The sequence below is a fragment of the Amblyomma maculatum genome, chromosome 5 (assembly GCF_055883805.1).
Source record: "Amblyomma maculatum isolate TAMU_Amacu chromosome 5, ASM5588380v1, whole genome shotgun sequence".
Taxonomy (NCBI): domain Eukaryota; kingdom Metazoa; phylum Arthropoda; class Arachnida; order Ixodida; family Ixodidae; genus Amblyomma; species Amblyomma maculatum.
The window spans coordinates 103,899,932-103,922,329 of record NC_139348.1 but is presented as its reverse complement, the minus strand read 5'-3'; the positions used below and the strand labels follow the sequence as shown (position 1 = coordinate 103,922,329).

The 22,398-nt window shown below is 46.6% G+C and overlaps 1 protein-coding gene across 1 annotated transcript; it reads right to left on the bottom strand.

The window, feature by feature from the left end:
* Nucleotides 1-5,181: 5,181 nt before the first annotated feature.
* On the bottom strand, nt 5,182-17,432 carry LOC146189087 (uncharacterized). Its single transcript, XM_084605174.1, has 9 exons — nt 17,426-17,432; nt 16,904-17,059; nt 15,876-16,029; nt 15,420-15,582; nt 14,431-14,555; nt 10,578-10,722; nt 9,289-9,456; nt 8,098-8,253; nt 5,182-5,471 (listed from the first exon to the last, which is right to left on the bottom strand). Exons 1-9 carry the CDS (start codon nt 17,430-17,432, stop codon nt 5,304-5,306), a joined length of 1,242 nt encoding a protein of 413 aa, XP_084461300.1. The 3' UTR covers nt 5,182-5,303.
* Between the last annotated feature and the right edge of the window lie 4,966 nt (nt 17,433-22,398).

Here is a 22,398-nt window from a genome sequence, read left to right as displayed (position 1 = left end):
GCGGCAGCTAGGCAGATGTCTGGCAAAAACACATGGCGTCTCTTCCGAGCTCTCATAGATCCTAACCAGATGCGCACCGAGTCGCAGAAACACCTGCAGAGAGCAATACACGCGTTTCAAGGAAATACGGCCCAGTTAGCGCTGAAGCTCCGAGACCAGTACTTGAGCACGACCCAAGACCCAAGGGGAGAAGCTTACAGGTACAGTGGAGACGAAAATGTTGAGCTAGATGAACCTTTCAAACTATACGAGCTCAAGGCAGCCCTAGCGAGAATGAAACGCGGGACCGCGCCAGGAAGGGATGGGATCACGGTAAAACTCCTAGCAAACCTACCAGACCACGCGTACCAATCCCTGCTAGAACACTTCAATTCGATCTGGACGGGCGAAGTACCTCTTCCCACCGAATGGAAGACGGCACTCATAACTTTCATCCCAAAGGCAGGCAAAGCCATAGATACGGACAACCTCAGGCCCATTTCTCTCACGTCGTGCGTAGGCAAATTGATGGAAAAAATGATCAGAGACCGACCTTCCGAGTATCTTGAAAATAAGCGAGTTTTCGCCGACTCGATGTATGGCTTCAGGCCAAATAAATCGGCTCAGGACGTCCTGCTACAGCTTAGCATAGAAATATTGAATCCAATAGAACATCCGAACGGGGATAAGATAGTGCTGGCCCTAGATCTGAAGGGAGCCTTCGATAATGTGACGCACGAGGCCACCCTGACACACCTTTCGGAGACGGGGTGTGGAAAGAACGCGTTCGAGTATATAAAACGCTTCCTCTCAGACAGACAGGCCTACGTGAGGATCCAGGACGCAGACCACGGTCCCTTTCTATTAGGCACGAGAGGGACACCACAGGGAGCGGTGCTATCCCCGCTTCTTTTCAAAATGGCAATGAAAAATCTCCCGGTCCATCTGGAGAAAGTTTCGGGTGTGCAGTACGCGCTGTACGCGGACGACATCTCCATATGGGCCACGCAGGGCTCTCTCGGAGAAATGGAGGCCAGCTTGCAGGAGGCAGCCACCGCTGTAAATGAGTACGCGAAAAAATGCGGCCTTCAGTGCTCACCAAAAAAATCCGAATTCGTCCATATTCGTCCCTCCAAAAAAGGCACAGACAAGATAGAATTGCGACTTGGATCAGAACCAATATCCGAGAGAGAGAAAATTAGAGTACTGGGCCTTTTCATTCACCAGCGTAAGCTAGCGACGACCACGCTCGACAAGCTAAAAAAGGTGGGAGACCAGGTGGGCCGAATGGTCCGCAGAGTCTCAAACAAAAAAGGGGGACTGAGAAGCAAAGATGCTCTACGGCTGGCCAATGCCTTTGTAACAAGCAGAATCCTGTACTCGACCCCCTATCTCCACCTCAAGAGTAAAGCTTCCCCAGGAGTGGCGATACGCCCTGCACGTAAAACCACTCCCCACTAATATGTCCAAGGACGACCACGAGGGTAGGCGCATGGCCAGGGCAGAGGCCTTAGCTCATCACTACGAAGGGAAACCCGGAGTGTACTATGTGGACGCGTCCGGCCCGCACCAAGGCGGGTGGTACACGGCGGCAGTGATCCACGAGTCGAAAACAGTAAACGGGCTCACATTTAAAGCCCGAAGCGCAACACAAGCAGAGGAGGTCGCCATCGCGTTAGCAGCAACACATTCTGATTCCAAAACAATCATAACGGACTCGCGAGGGGCTTGTAGGAACATTCAACAGGGCTGGGTCCCGTACCTGGCCTTCCGGCTACTAAAAAACAGCTCGGACCTGACCTACCGACTACTGTAAAACAGCTCATACGTGGAAGTCCATCCCGCCGCTTCATAGTCTGGGCTCCGGCCCATTCTGGACTAGAAGGAAACGAGGCAGCAGATGCCGCCGCCCGCGCGCTTTCTAACCGGGCAACCTCGTCTCCTTCCTCCTCAGAAGAATTTACACCAGCCTACACCTTCAGAGAAATTACGCAGCTGTACCAAAACAGGCACAATATTTACCCCCACCCGTGTAAAGGGTTAACAAGAGCGGAGGAACGCGTGTTTATTCGCCTCCTTACGAATACTATGATGTGCCCGGCGTCACTTAAACACTTTGACAGTGCCTTCTCCGGGGAGTGCCCGCACTGCGGGGAAATGTCCTCGGACCTTTTCCACATGGTGTGGGCGTGCCCCTCCAACCCTGCCTTTGCACCTAACCAAAACACCACCCGGGAGGACTGGGAGGCGACCCTACTCACCTGCTCCGACCTGAAAGCCCAAAAGGCCTTGGTCAAAAGAGCAATGGCGGCAGCGGAAGCCACTGGGGTCCCGTACTAGGGACTCCACCTAGTGTTTGTGAGGGGAAGGGCACTAAGCCTGACCCCAGAGCAACCTTCATGTAACTCCATATTTTATTAAACGTTTTCACCACCACCACCTGTGACATTGCAGAACGACTTCTCATTTGTTTCCGCGGCACTAGAGATGAGAAAAACGTCAATCATGACATATTTTCATCGAGTGACGAGCTCTAAGGAAGAACAAACAAATGACAGGCAGAAACCGAATCGTACGCGCATGTAGCCGTCAACGTGTCACGGGCTGTTTTTACAGAGTTTCAATATTGGAATAAAAGTCCGAGAACGCGACATCGTCTTCTGAACTGCTGCTGCTGATAGCACACAACACTGCTCCAGGGGCAACAATTTCCCCCAAAACACGTTTTCTGCGAGCAGGCGCTGTTCCCCAGGTTGATGCCATGCTGGGAGCGTTCCACACCGCAACATGAACTTCAAAGGCGTTTGCAAAGATAGCCGCCGCGCGGAACAAAGACAAAACACGCCGAAAACAAAGATATAGTGTCTGAAGTGCAAACTGGATGGCGCAGCAAGTTCGTTACGGCGCTGGTGGCACGAAATTTGAATTTCTAGTTTTTCGATCACCGGTGATCGAATTACAGTGGCGTGGTAAAGAAAGAGCTAGCCTTCATATTTTGAGCATGATTAGTTCCACAAAATATACAAGTTACTGTCCTTGGCATGGAGCAAGCCCCACGTTTTACTGCACCTCTTTGAAATGTCAGGACAAGGCATTCCCATAGCTTGAGTTGCTTTGGCACATTAAACTCCGCAAACCGAACCGAAACCTCATAAAAAGTTAATAGTGCCACACCCGTCACACAAGCTGTGGCAGGCGGCGGTGACCAGCAGCAACATGAACCAGCAATCGTGGATCATCCATCTAGTCATCCAGCACACCAACAATAAAAACTATAAATAAAAAAGGATTCCAGTTTCTCTCTTGAAATGGAAATCAATGGTACATCAAATGGTTATAAACCGTTGCATCAGGCGAGGAGGATGTCAAAACGCGTTCTTTCTAGGCTGTTGCCGACCGTTTCCGCTGCCGCTTCCACCGTGCTGGCGTTAGGCGAACACAACAGCCCAGCGAGCAATATGGCGACGCCCAGGAGGCCCTCATTGCAAAGGTCTAGATGCCGCTTCGTACGTTTTCTAGCCCAACATCAACAAGATAAACATTGGTACGGGCAGAACGTTCCTTTATAGCAAAGACGGGATAAGCGATTGCCGTTGAGGGACTAAATCCCAAGAAAAAGCATGGATAGCAGGGGGCGGCAGACTATTAGTTCGGCAAAGAAGTTAAGGAAGTTTAAGGATCGATGGACTTAGCTTACACAAGACCAAGTGAATTGCAGAGAAAGTGGGGAAATCCTGACTCCGCAATGGTTCAAGTCTATATCACAATTGCATTGAGTATTAGGTCTCTTATCCGCGGCACGACTCAGGAGGCGGCGGCGCGCGCTCTCATAGCGCACCGCCGCTCGAGTCCGGCCGTGACAACATATCGTCGTGACTATGTTTGGCATTATTGGTACTGAACAGGCAGCCACGGAGCAGTTACAAGCATCTCCATTATATGTATTTACCGCGAATGTCCATTCATAAAGTTGAAAACAATAAATACATTCCCGAATATGCGTTCAATGCTGCGTACATATTATTTGAAAGCGAAGCGATGCCATTCGCACTGATGGTATTGTTAAAGATGAGGAAGAAGCGGGCAGTGGCGCGGGCAGGAGCACTCACGCTAGGCCCGCTGGGATTCATTAAATGATCTCACAGTCATCGGCCATCTCTGTTCTCCTGTGTTCATCAGCTTGCCGCCCCGCAAGATTTTGTTGTAGTGCCGGGTACGTCATCATAACTGATCCTGGCCCAAAGCTTCGGTGCCCTGCGTCTCCTTGCACAATCGGAAGAAGGTTTAGGTTGCATTACATGTCTGGTTCCCAGCCTGCCGGACCCAACGCGACAGCTCCTTTCCACTGTCCCGTCCCCCACCCCGACCACCAGGCACGACGAAGGAGAGACTGACATGAAGCGCACCCACACGACCGCAAGAAATAACCAGAGAACCGAACGACTATATGACCCCAATTGACCCGATGTGCCGACTAAAGACCCTACCGACCAAAGACGCCGCTATACATGAACCCATCGCCCATGCCATGCGGTGCATGCCTGGGCCTCGGTCATCGGATCATGTTGGCGACCTGTGGCCCGAAAGCATCCTAGGCCAGTCTTCATCCGAGAATCATTGTGGCGGAAAACTGTTGTCTTCTTCCTGTATCTTCAACCATCCAGTCACGCGCATCGTCATGCCAGAGGTCTCATCGACATCGACAAACTTCCTCGTCCACGATCGGGACGATCACTCGGTGGCCCCGGGTAGGAAGAAGCGGGCAGCGGCGCGGGAACGAGCGCTCGCGCTAGGCCAACTGGGATTATTTAAACCATCTCACAGTCATCTGTCATTCCCTTGTGTTTATCTGTTTGCCGCCCCGTAACAGTATAATAAATGCCTAGCTCCAGCCTACAGCGCATGTGCATGAACCATTTATATCGTCTGATCACAGACGCAACTGGGCCAACTGATGCCGCAGAAAGCAGCTCATACTGAAAGTGGTGTCATTAAGACGGATTTGTCCATGGCAACCTAACGGCTGAAACCGTTCTAGAAAACTGTGCCGCTGCTTCAAAGGTGGATTTCGATCGTTTAAAAGCAAGAATTTATTTTCAAAACCTAACTGAACATAACCGGTGGGTAAAAAACGCCTTCACCTTTAACGTCGTCGCCTCGATAGATTGTAGTAAATTATTAATTGATAACAACGTTGCTAATTGCATGAGTATACCATTCGGCATGTACCTGCTTATGCTGATCGACCCCCTTCTAAACGACATGAATAATACAGAAGCTCGCGCGTGCCATATACGCCTTTTCCACAGTCACAGAGGCCCACACTACGTGTTGATCGCTGTCAAGACGTCCATGATGGCTTCGAACATCGCGTAACTCTTGAACTCGTGCGTGCGACCTCCGATCACGAGGCTCGCCTCGAGACCGTCCTCGCCGAGGTCGTCGAATACAACGCACCGGTCACTCGGGTAAGCCCGCAGCATCTCCGTCACCTGCGACAGTAAGTCCGGTCATGATTTCTATCGACACTGCCCACAATACATATCCAGGAACACGGGATTTATCATCACCATCAGCCGGATTATACCCACTGCAGGGCGAAGGCCTCTCCCATTTTCCTCCAATTAGCCCGGTCCTGTGCTAGCTGCATCCGCTTGACCCCTGCGAATTTCTTAATCTCATCCACCCACCTAATTTTCTGCCGTCCTCTTCTACACTTCTCTTCCCTTGGAATCCAACTGGTTACTCTTAAAGACCATGGGTTATCCTCTCTTCGAACTACATATCCTGCCCATACGCATTTCTTCTTGATTTTCCCTAGAATGTCAATAACTCGAGTTATTTCTCTTATCCACTGTGCACACTTCCTATCTCTTAACGTTACATCTATCATTTTCCGTTCCATGACCCTCTGCGTTGTCCTCAACTTAATTAGAACCCTTTTCGTTAACCTCCATGTTTCAGCTCCATAGGTGAGTACCGGTAGGATGCAACTGTTACACACTTTCCTCTTGAGTGATACCGGTTAGCTACTAGTCATAATGTCTGAGTACTTTCCGAACCGGGATTAATTGTGACGTAATCATGGCATTATTGAGCGTTTTAATGAAAAATATCTGCGTGGACGTTACACGCACTGCACATCAAGTGTTACGTGAGGCTCACTCGCTACTAGCACCGACCTATATATGCAAACCCAAAACCTTCCTCGCGTACACACAAAGGGAATTGCAGGAAAGTTCATTGTGCCTTCAGCGAGAATTTCAGCGTTTCTGTAAAGGTGATTCATGTTCAGGTGTGAAGAATTTCTTCTCATGACAATATTAATGTGTAATACGAAGGTCTCCCCTGATGGGGCTGGGGCAGGTAGGTCACCGCCGCTTGCGGCGGGGGCTAACCTGCCACCGAATTTTTATCTGTTGTAGGCCGTCATTGCACCCACCACCGCTTCGGTGGCGGACGACGGCTGTTGTTGCGGCGCGCGCGTCTTTCTCTCCATCTTCCTTTTCTTTCTTCTCTAGTTCCTCCTCTGTCTTCACGAGGCAGCGGAGGTGGCTCAGCTACAGAGCCAGTAGCAGGCCCGTGCATTTTCTTTTCCTTCTTCATACAGCCACAACAACAACAAGAAAAATTTCTTCGAGTGATTGCAGCGAAACCTGCTACAGTCGAAGACAACAAGAAACTGGCATAGATTTGGCATAGCGTACACCTATTAGAATGGATCTATATCGGATTACTGGGTGCTTGCTGCGTGGGCCCAGTGTCGTCATCTGGTGCTGTCCTTGCCACTGCGAGTGGGCAGGGGGCGCTCGATAAATCGGTATTCGTCAAAGGTCCGTCTCCGCTACTCTAAATGCATCTAATATAGATGTTTAGCCTTGCAATGCATACATAGTGCGCCTGTATAGTAGATTGGTAGAAACCGTCTGCGCAAGCGCTGTAACGATCTGACCCCACACATAAGACTGCAAGAATACCGGGGCATCTGATAAAATGGTATGCAATCATGCTAGTTAGCCGCAGATGTACGTACAGCACGGTCCCCTGTTAAAGGGAACGTGCGATCGCATGGCCTACATACTTCGCAGAGCGCTTCCGCCGACAACTGGCAAGAATGGATAGTGCTCTATGAATGCTGCAGAAGAGCAGTCAGCGGTGGTTACTGCGCATGCGCCTTGTGCCATTGTTTCTCACCGGCTCTCGCGGGAAAGAGCGCTGCAGCCACGTGGTGTCATGTTCAATTTAATAGTGGATCGTATTGTACTCATATATACTCGAAGCTCATATGAAAACGAAAAAGGAGGCACGCAATAGCATAGATATATACTGGACACCGGCTGTGCAAACATTAGCGCTATCTTCCCTAGTGAGTACCCACCAGTGTGAGCGAACAGGAGGTGGCCGGAAATCCGGTATGCGTGCACGCTATTAAGACGCAACAATGCTGGATCTGTACTGTCAGAGCCAAAGTCACGCTCTCCGTTCGTTACTCGTTGTTGGTTCAAGCCAAGGGACAACGGGGGGTTCATAACCTGCGGCCTTGTGATGTTTTAAGCGGTAACCGGAAATATCATTTACACCGAAAATTTTCTCATTCTAGCCTTTCTCATCCCACGAGAGCCTCAGGCATCCGTTAGTATGGAAAAAATGAGACAGTTACGATGTTCTTTCAGAATATCTGCTATAATTCTATTTTACCCACATTTTAAGTCCAAACTTCTTTAAAGGAAAAATTTCACGAATGCAACATAATTGAGTCACATGAAGGAAAGGAGTGCAAAATATAGTCAGGAATCGGTACATTAGGTTTGGTTCGGTTTCCGGGATGTAATGTCCCAGAGCTGATGATGATGATGATTGCTCAGCGATTCAGGCTATGAGAGACGCGTAGCGGAGGGCTCCGAAAACTTTTTACCGCCTGGGGTTCTTTAACGTGCACTGAAATCGCACAGCACACGGGCTCCTTGCTTCTCGCCTCCATCGAAAAACCGCCGACGCGGCTGGGATTTGATCTCGCGTCCTCGGGCACAGAAGTCGAGCGCCCTAAACGACAAAGCAGCGGTGCGAATCGTTACGTCACCCCGTATGCAGAGCCGGTAAACAGAAGACACCACGCACCTTGTGCTTAAGCGTCACAGCATCATCGTAGGCGAAGAACCTGAGCAGCTGACTGGTAGGACCGGGGTAGCGCCAGTAGTGGGTGTGCGTGATGTTGTCGTAGTAGTAGACCAGGTTATCTCGCTGGACAGGGTACGTCGAGTTTTTGTCGGTGAACTGCACACGCATGCCGCATCGGGAGTTCACTCCCTCCACAACAAACATGGGTCCATCATTACTCCGAGGACACAAGCACGAGCACTGTTTGCAACACGCTGAAGAGCAGGCTATGGTGAAAATATCATGTCATGTTGATATATCGCGATGAATATTTAGTGTGGATATAATAGGGGGAATCACAAGTGATGACGGGGTACATATAAGACCATTCTACCAAACTCGCACATCTGTGGTAACCTCCTTGGAGAGAGCAGCCGGCTACCTCTAGAGCGCTATGAGCCAGCAGCAATAGCGGCGAGGGCCAGTAATGGCTGATCGCACAAACGCGCTGCTTGCGGCCTAGTGCAGTGGAGGCCTGCACTGAGGATTAACCTCATAGAAGGAGGAATAGCCGTAAGATGTAAACACCTCTTTCGGCCAGAAATTTTTCTAGGGGGCACTTTTAACCGCTAAAGTGCAATGGGGCGAAAGACTGTTTGAAATGCCGCTGATTCCTGCTTTACTACGTCTGCTTCTGTATCCAGTGTGGTGCGGCATTCGATGAAGCTCCAAATGAAAGGTGCAGTACGGACACCTGGATCGGACGCCCGGCGGATGGACCGCCCGGTGAAGTCATCGGTCCTGACCGGGCCTGACGGCATGACCGTATGTGACGTCATGATGACGTCAGTTTATCTTATTAGATATGACCGGAGGATGGCATCACGTCCGGTCACGATCAATGACGTTACAATCTCGTGCTATATCCCTCAGAATCTTGCGAATAAGTGTGACACTTCTCGAGGAAAGACACTCATGAGCCTATGAAGGCTTTAGCCTGAATCACACTGCTGAAGTGCGAAGCCCTAAGCGTTGCTGGTGCACACGGCGCATTATGTTTGCTCTCATTTTCAATATTAACTAAATGCACGGTCATTATCATTGCTAATGTCATCATTGTCATTATCACTAATTGCAGCATAATTGTCACCACTAGTATCACTACGATGCGATCGGCAATGCACAGCTGTATACAGACGTAGACGCACTGACCCGCCTTCGGCTGTAGCGCTGTACGTCCTCGTTTCTGCGCACCGGCCGGATGAAGTCGATGCCGTCGACACTGGTGTACGCGTAGTTGATGGCCGTGGTGAGAGAGAAACAGAGCTGCTTCCGGCCCAGTACCTGCTTCCAATGCGGGAACTCCGCCAGGATGTCCAGCTGCATCGCAAAACGGTAGCAGTTGCGCAGCTGGCCTCGGCCGGTAAAGCGAACGCGTGTTTAAGTGGCCGGGAGCGAAATCGTCCTCTGCTGAGCTTGAAGGTCAAGTGAATGTAGCGGTGACTTGCGAAGAGTGGTAGTATTTGGAAACGAAGATGTGCGTGAGGCAGCGGGCAAAAAATTCGGGAGGAAGGAAAAAGTATATACTTAAAAACTTTAACGCCGCGCCAAAACACATTTGCTTTTTTTTTTCGGACAAGATTTCACGGCATCTGCGCTATTGAGCAGCACCATCCTGATGTTTGCCTCCGACGCATAGGTAAGACATTTTGAGTCAGAGCGATATGAGTTTTCGTTATTGGAATGTCCCCAGTTTTGCAGGGGCTGGGAGCCGATACCTCGGCGGCCCGCTAGACTTCCGTCGGAAAGTCTCTTACTTCATCAAATTCACACTGACGTCATAGCCCACGTTCCGCTTCTCGAACTACTCACGGAAGAGAAATTAATCACTGTGCTCTAGCGGAGTATGGTGACCCGTGTTTACCAATGCATATAGGCCATAAACAAAAAAATTCGAGTGACCCACGGCATGAGGTGAAAGCGCGTAAATGACCGCTATCTACAGTTCCCCTTGCGGATGATTTATGGCATACATGCACTTTGGTACTCGCTTAATCGCTAAGCTATTAATTTGTTACTTATCACACACACAGTCGTTAACATAAAATTGCAAGCTGTCTGGTTATGCGAAAGACAGCCCGGAATATCAATAAACCTCAGAACAAACTAAGTAGTAAAAAAAGTGCCTACCTTAGGAGTAAAGTGTCTGAATTGGGATCAATGGGTATCGGGAGGTTCTATTGGTTATCTCATCTTTCGATCTCAAAAGAGCTGCCCGGCTTGGCAGCTCCTTACAACTCGGACATGGCACGTGGTCTCGTGATGTCATACAACCCAGCGACCAATGAGTCCACGGTCGCGTAAGCTATCAGCTAAAACCGGTCAGAGGCATGCCATAGTGACCTTTTGTTCAGAACGGTGACGCCCGTCTTTTTGGAAATCGGAATATTTACCACTAGATATCGCCGTGAAAGGAATGCGAAGAAATCTGGCAGCCTCACCATGCCGCGGGTTCCAGGGCCCGGCGGCCTGATCGGGTTAGGCGGAGAGGCGGCCAGGTAGGGGGCAGTGTTCAATACCCGACTCATCAGGATGTTGGGTTCGTCCGTGCTGTTGCTGGTGCTGATTCCGACTATATCGGCTTCCCTGTGTGGTTTGGAGAAGCTTTTAGGAAAAGTTCCGGGCCCGTCAAACAAAGCTCACCACAAAGATGTTTTAGTTGGTCGCTGCGTGCGCAGTTTCGTTATTATGGCCGAAGGAAAGCAGCCCCACTTCATCTACATTGGCATTCCTAATGAGAAAGGGTTTCTTATGACCTATCAGATAATTTCATCTTTTGTTTGCGCTCTCAAAAAGGAAAATAAAAGGTAATTCATCACAGAAATCCTGTATGCAAGGCTTTTTTTAGAGCTTGTGGTTTGAACATTGCGACGGAAGATACGTGGTACTGTCTGTGTGGGAGCACCGAACATACAGGTGGACGTGATGAAGTTCCATTATGGGACGATTAGCGAGCGAAGTTCCTTAGACATGTTATTAACGTTTTATTTAGGGGCATGACTGCAAATCAATTACGAAGACTTCTGGTCAGCATAAAATGTTTATTAAAATTTTAATATTTTTCATGCACGGCTCACCAGGTTGATAAAATTTCACCTTGGCATATTTGCTTACCGTGTGTTACATAACCGTAACCTTCTACTCACATACATATCCAAGAACTGAGCAATCGTAATAATACTATATATATTTGCACCTCACAGTAATTTTGCACTTGCATATGTTCTAACTATGGAATTCAAACTGTCTAGTTTTCTTTAATAAAACTATAGAATTCATTACCTCTTACCATCAAAACCATATGTCATCTGTACCGTCATTTAAACTTAAACTCTGCTCGTTCAGTGTTTATTCTTGGTGTAGTTTTGATTCACCTTGTATCTATCTCGTTTGCTCTGTTATCAAAACTTCACGTTTAGTATATTTGTTGCCTGGACTTAATACCATGCTTTTTTCTCAACTTCGCAAACAACCCTACAGAAAAACCAAAAGTTCTACGGGCAGTAACCTCATAAACTCTCATCTAATCGCATAGACTCTCATACGGTGCATATCATTCATAAAATATCGTACATAATTTATGATAATGTACAAGAAACTATGAGACGTTATGCAATTATACGCGACTTGTGTGTGATTTATGTGAATTGAGTGAGATTGTGGGAGAAAATGTAAGGTTATTGCCTCATGCAATTTTTTCAGTAGGGAAGTTTTTAATTATATGTAATGCTGATTCATGATGTTATTTTTTCTTTTTTCCGTTTGTACTTAGAGGTTTCATGTAGTACCAAACTTTGGGACCACTTTCTGTAACCTTCTGTACAATCATAACAATCGTTTTTACTTCTGAATAAACTTTTGAACTTTGTACCAGAAACGTTTTCGCATGCAGCTACAGGTATAACTTGGAAAAATTCGCTCCTGATAAGTCTTGGATTGGCAGCTTTTTGTAATGAAGCTGCCGCTTGTCGGTGACACCACGTGCAAGGTTCTTATTGTGAATGCATAAGAAGTTCTACCCATTATAATTGCTCGCCAGTTTGTGGAAGTGTATGGAGAGTCATGCATGTATATTCAAAACGTCGCGAGTAAAAATCTCACAGGTGGTCGCATCAAAATTCACTCTGCAGAAGCGTAAAACCAGCAATTTCCCGCAAGAAAATGGAGGTGGTCCAATACATCATGCATTAAGGTCAGCGGGTCATGTGGTATCGCGAATCGTTATCAAAGCTGCGGAACTGCCTCGCCTCGGCCACGCTCTCTCCGCTTACCCTTGCCACTGTAATAAGGTGGCTTATTAAAACCACCGCAGCACATTTGTTTCGTTTCCGTTATTACGGAATAAAGCCGTTCCTGTCTGAGCTATGCTGCCTCAGGTCTTGCTTAAAACACTACAGGTCACTCTCAAAAATTTCTGTATTATGGATTTTAGGTTTATTAAAGCAGGCACCAATAAAATTATTTTTGAGTGAAAAGTTGTAATATCGGAAGGTGTGCGCGAAATGGACCTCGCAGAACCACGGCACGCGATCCACCAACTGCGACACATCCGTGAATTTCTTCTAAAGGCGCAAGAGGACAGCTTTCTCCAGTAAAGTTTCGGTTTCGGTTTGTGGGGTTTAACGTCCCAAAGTGACTCAGGCTATGAGAGACGCCGTAATGGAGGACTCCGGAAATTTCGCCCACCTGGTGTTCGATAACATGCACTGACATCGCACAGCACATGGACGCTACTCCGTTTCGCCTCCATCGAAATGCAGCCGCCGATGCGGCATGCATGATTGCAGCTGCGTGCTGAAACCGATCACTGTTCGTGCGCTCAAGCTGACTGTGCTAGAGCACTCCAGCAATAAAGCTACTTTGGTCATCTGATGAGAAGAGAGGAGTCGCTGGAGAAAGATTTGATGTTGGGAAAGGTTGAGGGTCGCCGGAGAAGGGGTAGGCAGCGAACGCGATGGTTAGATGGCATTCTCGAGGCATTGCAGATGAAGCTATGTGATGTTAAGAAGATAGTGAGAGACCGGAAAGCGTGGCGTGACATGGTCCATAGGGTCACGAAGAGTCGGACACGACTGAACGCCTGAACTGAACTGAACTGCGGTGATGTCGGAAGCGTAACACACTCGCGATCGTAACGTCGCATTTAATCCCAGCTTGCCGAAGCAACTGTAAATTTACGCGAGACAAAAGCCTTGAATGAAACTGTGACAATATTTTTGAAAATACAAGAGAGTATTATTGGCGCATTCTTCAAGCCATATATGGGTTATCCGTTCAAAGGAAACGAAGGCTCATGTCAATATTAATGTTAAAAAATATATTCACTCGTGAGCGGCGGGGCAAGATATGCAGATAGGATCTGTGGACAGGATTTGTGCACAAAGCGTGTCCCTACGAACTGTCAGTAGTGGAAAATGTTTTCCGCCGCTAGGTTTTGAACCTGCGCCACAATGAACAGAGCAGCTTCCCTGGCCCAGGCACGAGTGACGCCTCGGATAAAACTAAAACACACTCTCGCGCTGAGCAGTAAACACCGTCGTCTTCATCAACTTCCAACTACAACACATCTCACAGAGAACATGGTCGTCTTCATGAAGTTCCATCTGCGCCGCTCCTTCATTTCCCCTTCTTAATTTTTTTTTTTTCGAAAAGTTTGCCACAAGGCATAAGTTGAGAAAGGGGGAATGGGATGTAACTTTCTATCTCCCCTGCTTAATTACAAGCCTATGTCATACACATATGCATCTGTCCACGTGCGGTCGATGTCCGCTAGCGTAGAGTCTAGCAAATCTACCAGATGGCGCGACAGAACCCGCAATACTTTCGCATTACTGCACCTAAGCAGACTTAAGTGCACCAGTGATTTTTTTTTTACTCTAAGGAGCCATATCTACACCTTAGGCAGTCAGCATTTCCCTTAGCTAGTCATTATGTTCAATGAACGCGCGGACCATATCTAAGGAAACTGAAGAAAGCTCATAGGACTCCAGAGACACGAGATCCCTCAAACAGCCACAGTGATTGCTGCTGAAACATCCAGTTTGATTGCGTTCAATGTGGAGTATTGATAGATAGATTGATAGATTTATTTGGTAGATTTATTTGAGTGTGCCTCAACATTCATCGGTATATGTGCATCTAACCTACAGAACTCATTCTTCTGCTGCAGTTTGTTGCTTCGGTCTTTTTGTATGCCTGAAGTCCTTCATAGAAACGAAGTTTTTATCACTGACCACATGGAGTGGTGGTCTATAAACTGGGACCACACACAATCTCATGAAGGAGTTCACTCACTTGAGAATGTCGGAAACCATTTTTTCAGGAATGTAAGCGTCTCCACCAGGCCAAATAGCCGCCGTATGGATGAGGATCCAGTCGGGCTCCAAAATGGGAGCACCGTGCTTTGTACCGTGGAATATCTGCCCCAAAAGAACGCAAGAGAGCGATGCTATCACAAGTCGCCTACGAAGCCTTTTTCTGACAACCCGTGCAGTCCACAAGTGTTCTCTTTCATAAGTACAAAATACTCGCGGCTGATAACATCGCAGTAAGTGGGTGCAGTGGCCACGGCCATCAGGGTTTGGTAGGCCTTGAAAATGGCTGCGCCCAAAAGTCACATGTGTAGAACCACAGACGTCAAAATAAATTTACCCCATAAAAAAACATGACAAAAATCTGTACCGCAGCCAGGTGGGCAGACATTTGATGACAGGGGATGGGGTCGAATGGAAAATTATTTCGGTTTCCATGATCATGCTGTCCTCCCCTTGGCTTTACGTCAGTGTGTGATCTAAAGTTCACAGACGTTTGAGTTCTATCGTCACAGTCCAGTGACATTTCCATTCATTGCGAATATGCTAGGTCTATATAGCCAACAGGTTGTTGTTATTTTTTTTTTACCTTTCTGTGTTCCTTTCGTCACCGGTTGAACAAAGACCGCACAGATGCACTGCTGGAGAAGAGCTAGCAAAAGACACCGATCGCGGCCTTGGCGCCGCTTCCGTCAGTGAAGTAGCGCGGCAAATTTAAATAGTAGAAATATATTCTCAATTGCCACGTTATAAAGAATTTCGCTTGCGTAAAAATGCTCCTTTTTTACAAAGCCCTCACGCCGGAAAACAAACTACGGACTTTTGGCGCTACTGGCGAGTCCCGCAATTCCACACTGCCGCCGACGTTGCTGGCAGGAACTCTTCTCAGGAAGACAGGCTACATCTGCATTACCTTTGCTATTAAGCCAGTGTGAAATTGTATATGCTGGGGTGGAAAGCATGCATACTTACGGTACTGAACGGCTCGGCTCGACCCTGGGGTCGTAAATCCTGTATAATGCTATTGATGATGGCGAAACCTTTAAAGTAGCTGATGTCCACTCTCTCGCTGAAATTGCTACGGAGCGTTCGATGCAGGGCCTCCCTCAAGATCTTCGGATCCCAGAGCCCCGACCTGCCAAAAGTGCACATTTCGACCTTTACACTAGAACTTCGATGGATACCCTTAAGCACTCGTCAGCCTTGTGCCTGATTACATCACTCAACTTATCGTCCGCAGTCAGTCATACACACGCGCACCACTCTTCTACTTACTAGCTAAATTAACTCACACAGCTAGCAGGTTACTTTCCAGTGCTCTCAGTGGCCCCTAACACGCCCTCTCACTCACATACCTAAGTGATTTACTCCTACATTGCATCCTGCCCTACTTTGTGCTGCGCCTCTCGAGATTCGTTCTCGACTTACATGAGCCTGATATAAGCGGCACCCCACATTCCCAGCAAGTATCGGCTGTCTGGGTGCCGCCTCTTGATCTGCTTGATTCGGTTGTCCAGCGTCCGGTACTGATACTGCCTCCACTCGGCGTCGCTCTGGTCGTAATAGAGATCCACGGTACCATCTGCGCATGCGCCGCATACCATGAATCGACTTGTGCACTGAATGACGATCATAACCATTCGAAAAAAACTACAGAAGCGGGTCAAAAATACGACAAAATATTCTGTAGTTCTGTCGTAAACGTCAGATTTTTCTGTAGTTCTGTAGTACGTTTCTGTAGTTCTGTAGTTTTTCTGTAGTATATTTCTGTTGTCTGTAATTCAGTAGCAATTTTCTATCCTAACTACAGAAATTTCTGATGTTACTACAATAATTTTGTTGTCACAGCAGGTTTCGCGTCAAAAACCGCACAGAAATTCTGTCGTAACAACAGAAAATTTTCTGTAGTTTTTCCGTCTGGGATGTTTAGTGGCGCGTTAAATTTCTATAGCAATAACATGCATTAGTATCGTTTTCTTGCAAGAAATAGAGAAGGATCGAATAAAGTGAAACCCACTGAGAAGGAATCAGATTCGTGGTGGGTCTTTTCCCGCGCAAAATTTACCACTAGTAAGCAGGGATGCATATGCAACCAAACCCTAGGTAACAAAATCTCAGTGTTAGCACCAATAACATTGTCGGTGATTCAGTGATGAGGCCTTGAAATCCTCTTTGTTCACCGTATCAACGTAAAGAGGCTGTGTAGTTGCTTTTCACAGCTACAACTGCTATCTTCATGAGCAGAAAAAATTATTGTGCCATGTCCTGGTTTCATTTTCTCCTTCCCATTGTCTTCTACAACAAAGGAGGATTCAGCAGCGTTGAACAGTTCACCTGAATGGAACAAAAGAAGTATACATCCCAGCTCCACGTGGTGTGACGCTTGTTTTAGGTTTCCGATCGGGTAGAATCAAAACCTTGCCTCCAATATGGCCGCACATGCAGCGCACACTCACCCTTTGGCTTCTTGGCCTCGAATACCAGAGGATTTGACGGGTCCGGATTGTTGCTGTACACAAAAAAGCGGATGTACACGTAGTGGGTGCACGAGTAGCTGCTGTTCCAGAGCTTTGCTGGGAGAGTCTCGAAGACGCAGATGAGCGTGTAGTTCTCTGGAGACGCAAAAAAAAATATACACTCGTAAAGACGCCATAGGAGATGAGATAGCTGAAGGTTGAAAGTGGCGTTCTCCGCCCCAATACTTACTCAGGCGTGGACCTATGGCTGCAAAATAAAAGCAGGTTAACGACTAGGAGGCAAAGAGCATATAGTTGTCTAAATGCACATTGTAGAATATAAGCAATCAAGTGCTGATAGAAGTGTAAAGAATTTAACGTGATAACGAAGCAACTCGCACGACAGTAGCGGCTTCAAGCTGCTGGATAAAAAAATCAATAGCCTGTTTTCTGTGTGGTGTAAATGTATCCTAGGACTCTTTCCCGCGGTATTGGTTTAGTGGTTACAGTGTTCAGCTATACGGCACATGGTGACGAGTTGAATCTGCGCTGCTGAGGGTGTATTTGAAAGAAAGCGTATTTTAAAAAAACTATTTTACTGAGACTCTGATGCCTTGTGAAGGGTCTCATTTGATCGAGAGTAGTGTTGGATACCGACAGCACTCTCGATCTCTCGTCTAACGATGCCGTCTCCACTCACATTTCGCCAATTCTTTACTCTTAATTCTATTTATCACGTTATTCGAGTCACGTCGTTTCGGAATAAAGGTTGAAAAAAGCCGTGTCTTGTAACAACGTAGTCCTAGAACGTTTAATCACTCTTCTATCGTTCCAAGTTTTCCTTGTGACGCGAAGCCGTCAGTCGGTAGCCCTAGCAGCGAAAACACTCCTATAAATTGGAATGCGGCAGAAGGAAAAATATCCCAAGTTTTAAGAAACGACGTTCAGCGGCTTACTGGTGCTCGTGGTTGTTGTAGTGGTTGTCGTCGTTGTCGTAGATGTACTCGTAGTCGTAGTCGTTGTCGTTGTTGTCGTAGTCGTTGTAGTCGTGGTCGTTGTTGTGGTCGTTGTCGTCGTTGTAGTGGTCGTCGTAGTTGTGGTCGTGGTTGAGGTCGTGGTCGACCTTGTAGTGGTTGTGGTCGTCGTGGTAGTGGTCGTTGTCGTAGACTTAGTCGTCCTCTTCGACCTGGATGTCACAGCAATGGTCGAGCGCGTCGTTGCTTTCTTGGTCGTCCTCTTAGTAGTAGTGGTCGTCGTCGTTCTGGTGGTTGTGGTAGGCGTTGACGCTTTGGTCGCCCTCGACGTCGGAGCACGGGTCGAGGGAGTGGGTCTGCTCGTGGTTGGACGTCTAGTGGTGGCGGTCTTCGTACTCCTGAACCTTGTGGTGGCCGTTGAGAATGTAGTCAGCTTCGATGTCCTAACAGTGGACACGGACATGGTACTCGTAGGCGACATCTTCGTCATCGGTTCAGCAGTGGACACTGTAGTGGGAGTGGTGGTTGTGGTTGCGGCTTTGGTACTAGGAGTCTTCAGATCCTCTTCAAATTGAGAAAAAGAAGGCGCAAATCAAAATTGTTTGGCTAAGGTAAGGTAAAAAACCAAGTGGCGCGAAACAACAATGCCAATAATAACTAGAACTGAACGGAAAACAAGTTCATTGCACGTCTCCCAAGCTCGAGTACAAGTTAGAACCTTATGGAAATGAATACCTGTTTTGTATTCAAAATAAACTTCATGCATAAAGGCAGTTCAGGGATTAGGGACCAGCAAGCCCTTTTTCATACTTTTTTCATACTTTCACAGTTGTTTTCATACTTGTTTGAGTCCTACTCGATGCAGCTCCGCTGAATAAATGTTCTATTGCAATTAAAAACCCATAACGACTAGGATTCAGTTGCGTTTCGTTATAAAAGACCAATTTGGAGGCAATAGCCTGTTTGGAAACAAAATAGGTACTCTATGACGCTGTGCCTGATATAATGTAGGCACAGTGCCCTGAGAAATACATGGAAATGAAATATGTTATAGCATTGTTCCGATTTCACGGTGCATCTATAACGCCACGTTTTGGTGAGGAACAGCCATCAATGTGTTATACCATGTTTTAAAGGACAAAGTATTTTATTTTATGTTGATTGATCCGCTTTACAACAAATCTAATAGGCTATTTCAAAAATATATAGTCTAAAGTTTCGCTGCTTAGTGTGTAACGTTCCTTCTCAAAACATTTGCTAACGAGCAAATGGCTGTATGAGTACTGTGTTGAAGAACAACTATTTCAGTATATTTTGTTTGTATGTGCTCCTGTGGGTAGCCCTTCTGACTCGTACCTGCATACGCTTCATACCTTCTTGAATATACTCCGATAATCTCTTCTCTGGTGTTCAGAGCTTCTCAACATCAAAGAACCAGATCCATAGGCGCAATATGAAATCAGAAAAGTGCTTTGAATTTTTAGCTGCATTCTTAAGAGCGTTAAGCCTACTTGTCACAACCACTCGGCACACCCTGACACAGGACGCACAGCCGCGTCTTGCTTACGTCAAAAACGAATGTTGGTCAAGGACCACGTTAGTACGACGATTTTACACGTTATTTCAAGAGATCATTTTAAAATAATTTAGAAGGAGAAGAATTATTACGCATGAACGATAGACTCGATGGAACACTTGGGCTTTGTGGCAATCCAATTTCCGCCGCGCTTCTCCCAAACGTTTTATGCGTTGCAAATTTTTGTTGTCTTCTGTTCATTTTTACCGCGGGGAGTAATTTTAACAACGCCTCAAGAGTGATGCATCTAGAGGCAAATCATATAGAATGGTTGTAAAGAAACAGCATGCATCGCTCCCATGGTTGGGAATTATTCGGTGACTGAGTGCTCATGAAATTATTTTTACGCATTGTTTGAATAGGCGCTTACAACCTTAGTGTAGACTGTGCAAGCAGAAGTAACGCACATTTCCAAACGCCGAAGACGTGCGTAGGAGTTAGTAATGTCACTTCTCCATTACGTGTTGATTAAACCTCACTTCTATTCATGCAGTATGCCTAATTTTATAATTATTTTTCGTCTATGGTATCACACCTCTGATCAACTGTCTTGGTCGGTAGCCCAAAGTAGAGTACGAGTTATTCAAGTGACGTCACAGGTGTCATTTTTCCTGCAGAGCACAGCTTCACTGGTGCAAGCTGGAACAGGTGGCGATAAGGCGATTAGGTCTGCCTGCAGCCTTTCGCCGTGCAACACGTGCCCCAAAATGGCAGCCGCTGCAACGTTGGGTGCATACTCTCTAAGATACACTCTCTGCGTTCGCACCCTTTCCAGAAACACATGGTTACATTTTATTTGCTCAAACTTAACGAAGAGTAACTGAGCACTAGCAACTGAGCTCAGCTTGATAGAGCGCTGTATGATGGCGCTTGGCTGAATACCAATGAGCAATTACTTCTTTATTATGCACACAATTACTGTTAAATAACGTTAAAAACTGGCCAAAGAACCCTACTGAAAAAACTGTATAAGGCAATAACCTCAAATTTTCTCACACAATCTCACTCAATTCACATAAGAAATCACATGCAAGTTGCATGCAATTGCATAAGGTCTCATAGCTTCTTGTAGATTATCATAAATTATGTACGATATTTTATGATAATCATGTGAACCGTATGAGAGTCTATGCGATTGGAAGAGATATTATGAGGTTATTGCCACGTATAACTTTTTTCAGTAGGGAACCTAGACGAGAAGGCGCGCTCCCAGTCTCCCACCGTTGACACGTGAACCATGCATCATGTCCTCTTCTGTAAGTATAGCAATATTTGTACTTACTCGTCAGGGCCTTGGTAGAGGTGGGATTGCTTCTACCACCACTGACGGCCGGCTTGTAAGTAGGGCTAGCAGTGTCAGCTTCTGTACGGAGATCGCAAGGACGTACAAATAGTCAAAAGCCAATAGACAAGATGTAGGTGCCGCCTATTGCAGTGCATGAGTCAGATCAGTCGAACCACGATGGTCCTCGGCAATATTGCATGAACCGCCCACGTGTCTTCACGGTGCTCTCGCAATCTTGCGGGATATGCACCTACACATATTTCAATATCTCCGTTTCACTTCCTCCCTATTATTTTATCTCACGGCACCATTCAGGTGTTCATCGTGTGTCGTATAGTCACAGCACTTTTCCTTTTCCTTTAACAAAAATGTTAACTGCAGTTCATCTTTATCGGATACCACTTCATGTTTTTTCTACGCTACCTTCATTTTTTTTAATGGCTCCTGTCTGAACAGGCTGTCCGTCGTCTCAACCCGGCAAATAGCGGTGAAAGAAAAAGGAACGGAACAAACAAAGGATTTGAACTCACACCATTTGTTTGCGAACTGAGCACACATCCCAGCTTAGTCACCACACCATGTGTAATGGGAGCAGGTAAAGAATATTTTACACGCAACGTACGTCATCGCTTGAAGCGGGAATGGAAGCATGTGGTGCAGATAAAACTAAACGAAAACAAAGCATATGTCGGAATTTATGCTACCGCAAAGATCCATACTCATTCGTTACCCCTGAATCGACCCATAGATCACCTGTGGTAATTTTTTTGTAAATGATAATGCGAGCTTTTTTCTGTATTTAACTTCAAAGGAGCACGCTGGCCATATGCAACTTTTGAATATTTATTTTACAGAATTTTTGCCTGTTCTTATTCTTAATATGAGAGTATTTGCCCGATAGACTAAAATCAATTGTTTTTTACGCGATTTCAGTTTCATGAAATGGAAATCAGTAGCTACCAATACTTCAGTGTCACTGTGTGTTCACAGTACCTGAGACACTCTCTTCGCTTATTTCAGACACTATTAACCATTTCATCTTCATCACAATATTTTACAGATATTGATTCGCAGGTTCAGAGAATCGGTCACGCGCTGCAATATATAGTCTTGGTTCTCACTAGATAGGCCTAGTGTCGTTAAGGAATAGCTGGCCACTATCCTGCTCTCTATTTGTTATATATCAAATTCTTCACCAACCAGCCATTTAAATTCATATAGTAATGGTGCATGGAATAACAATGGCAAGCTTGTAACTGCTTTTGCGACGCACTATTAGATTACTCTATCTCGCTCTGAAGGCTCTGTGGTGGTAAATTTCAATAAAAAAATTCCGATAAACGTTTTTTTGCTCATACAATCCGATTTATAACATAGATTACCGAAGCCTTGGCCAGGATAAAAAAAAAGCTATTGAATGACCAGGGCATGCAGTAATAAAAATGGTACTGGAGAAACTTAGGTGCACGAAATGCTCCAGATCCCGGAGGTCAGAGACGCGGACGCGACTATAGAACGACTGAGGGCATAATGATGCATCTGGCGTCAATGATAAGCATTTTCATTGATTTACCCCTGGCTGATTGCGCGAACATGTATTATGTAAGTGCATTGCAGAGCTTCCTATCTGAAGACCAATCTTCTTCCTTGCTTGGTTTGA

What these genes read in the sequence shown, in the direction of transcription:
- LOC146189087 (XM_084605174.1), bottom strand. An exon ending in GCCGCTTATATCAGGCTCAT is followed by an intron (nt 15,583 to 15,875) that starts GTAAGTCGAGAA and finishes CACTTTTGGCAG; the next exon opens with GTCGGGGCTCTGGGATCCGA. An exon ending in CTGTGACGCTTAAGCACAAG is followed by an intron (nt 5,472 to 8,097) that starts GTGCGTGGTGTC and finishes TTACTGTCGCAG; the next exon opens with GTGACGGAGATGCTGCGGGC.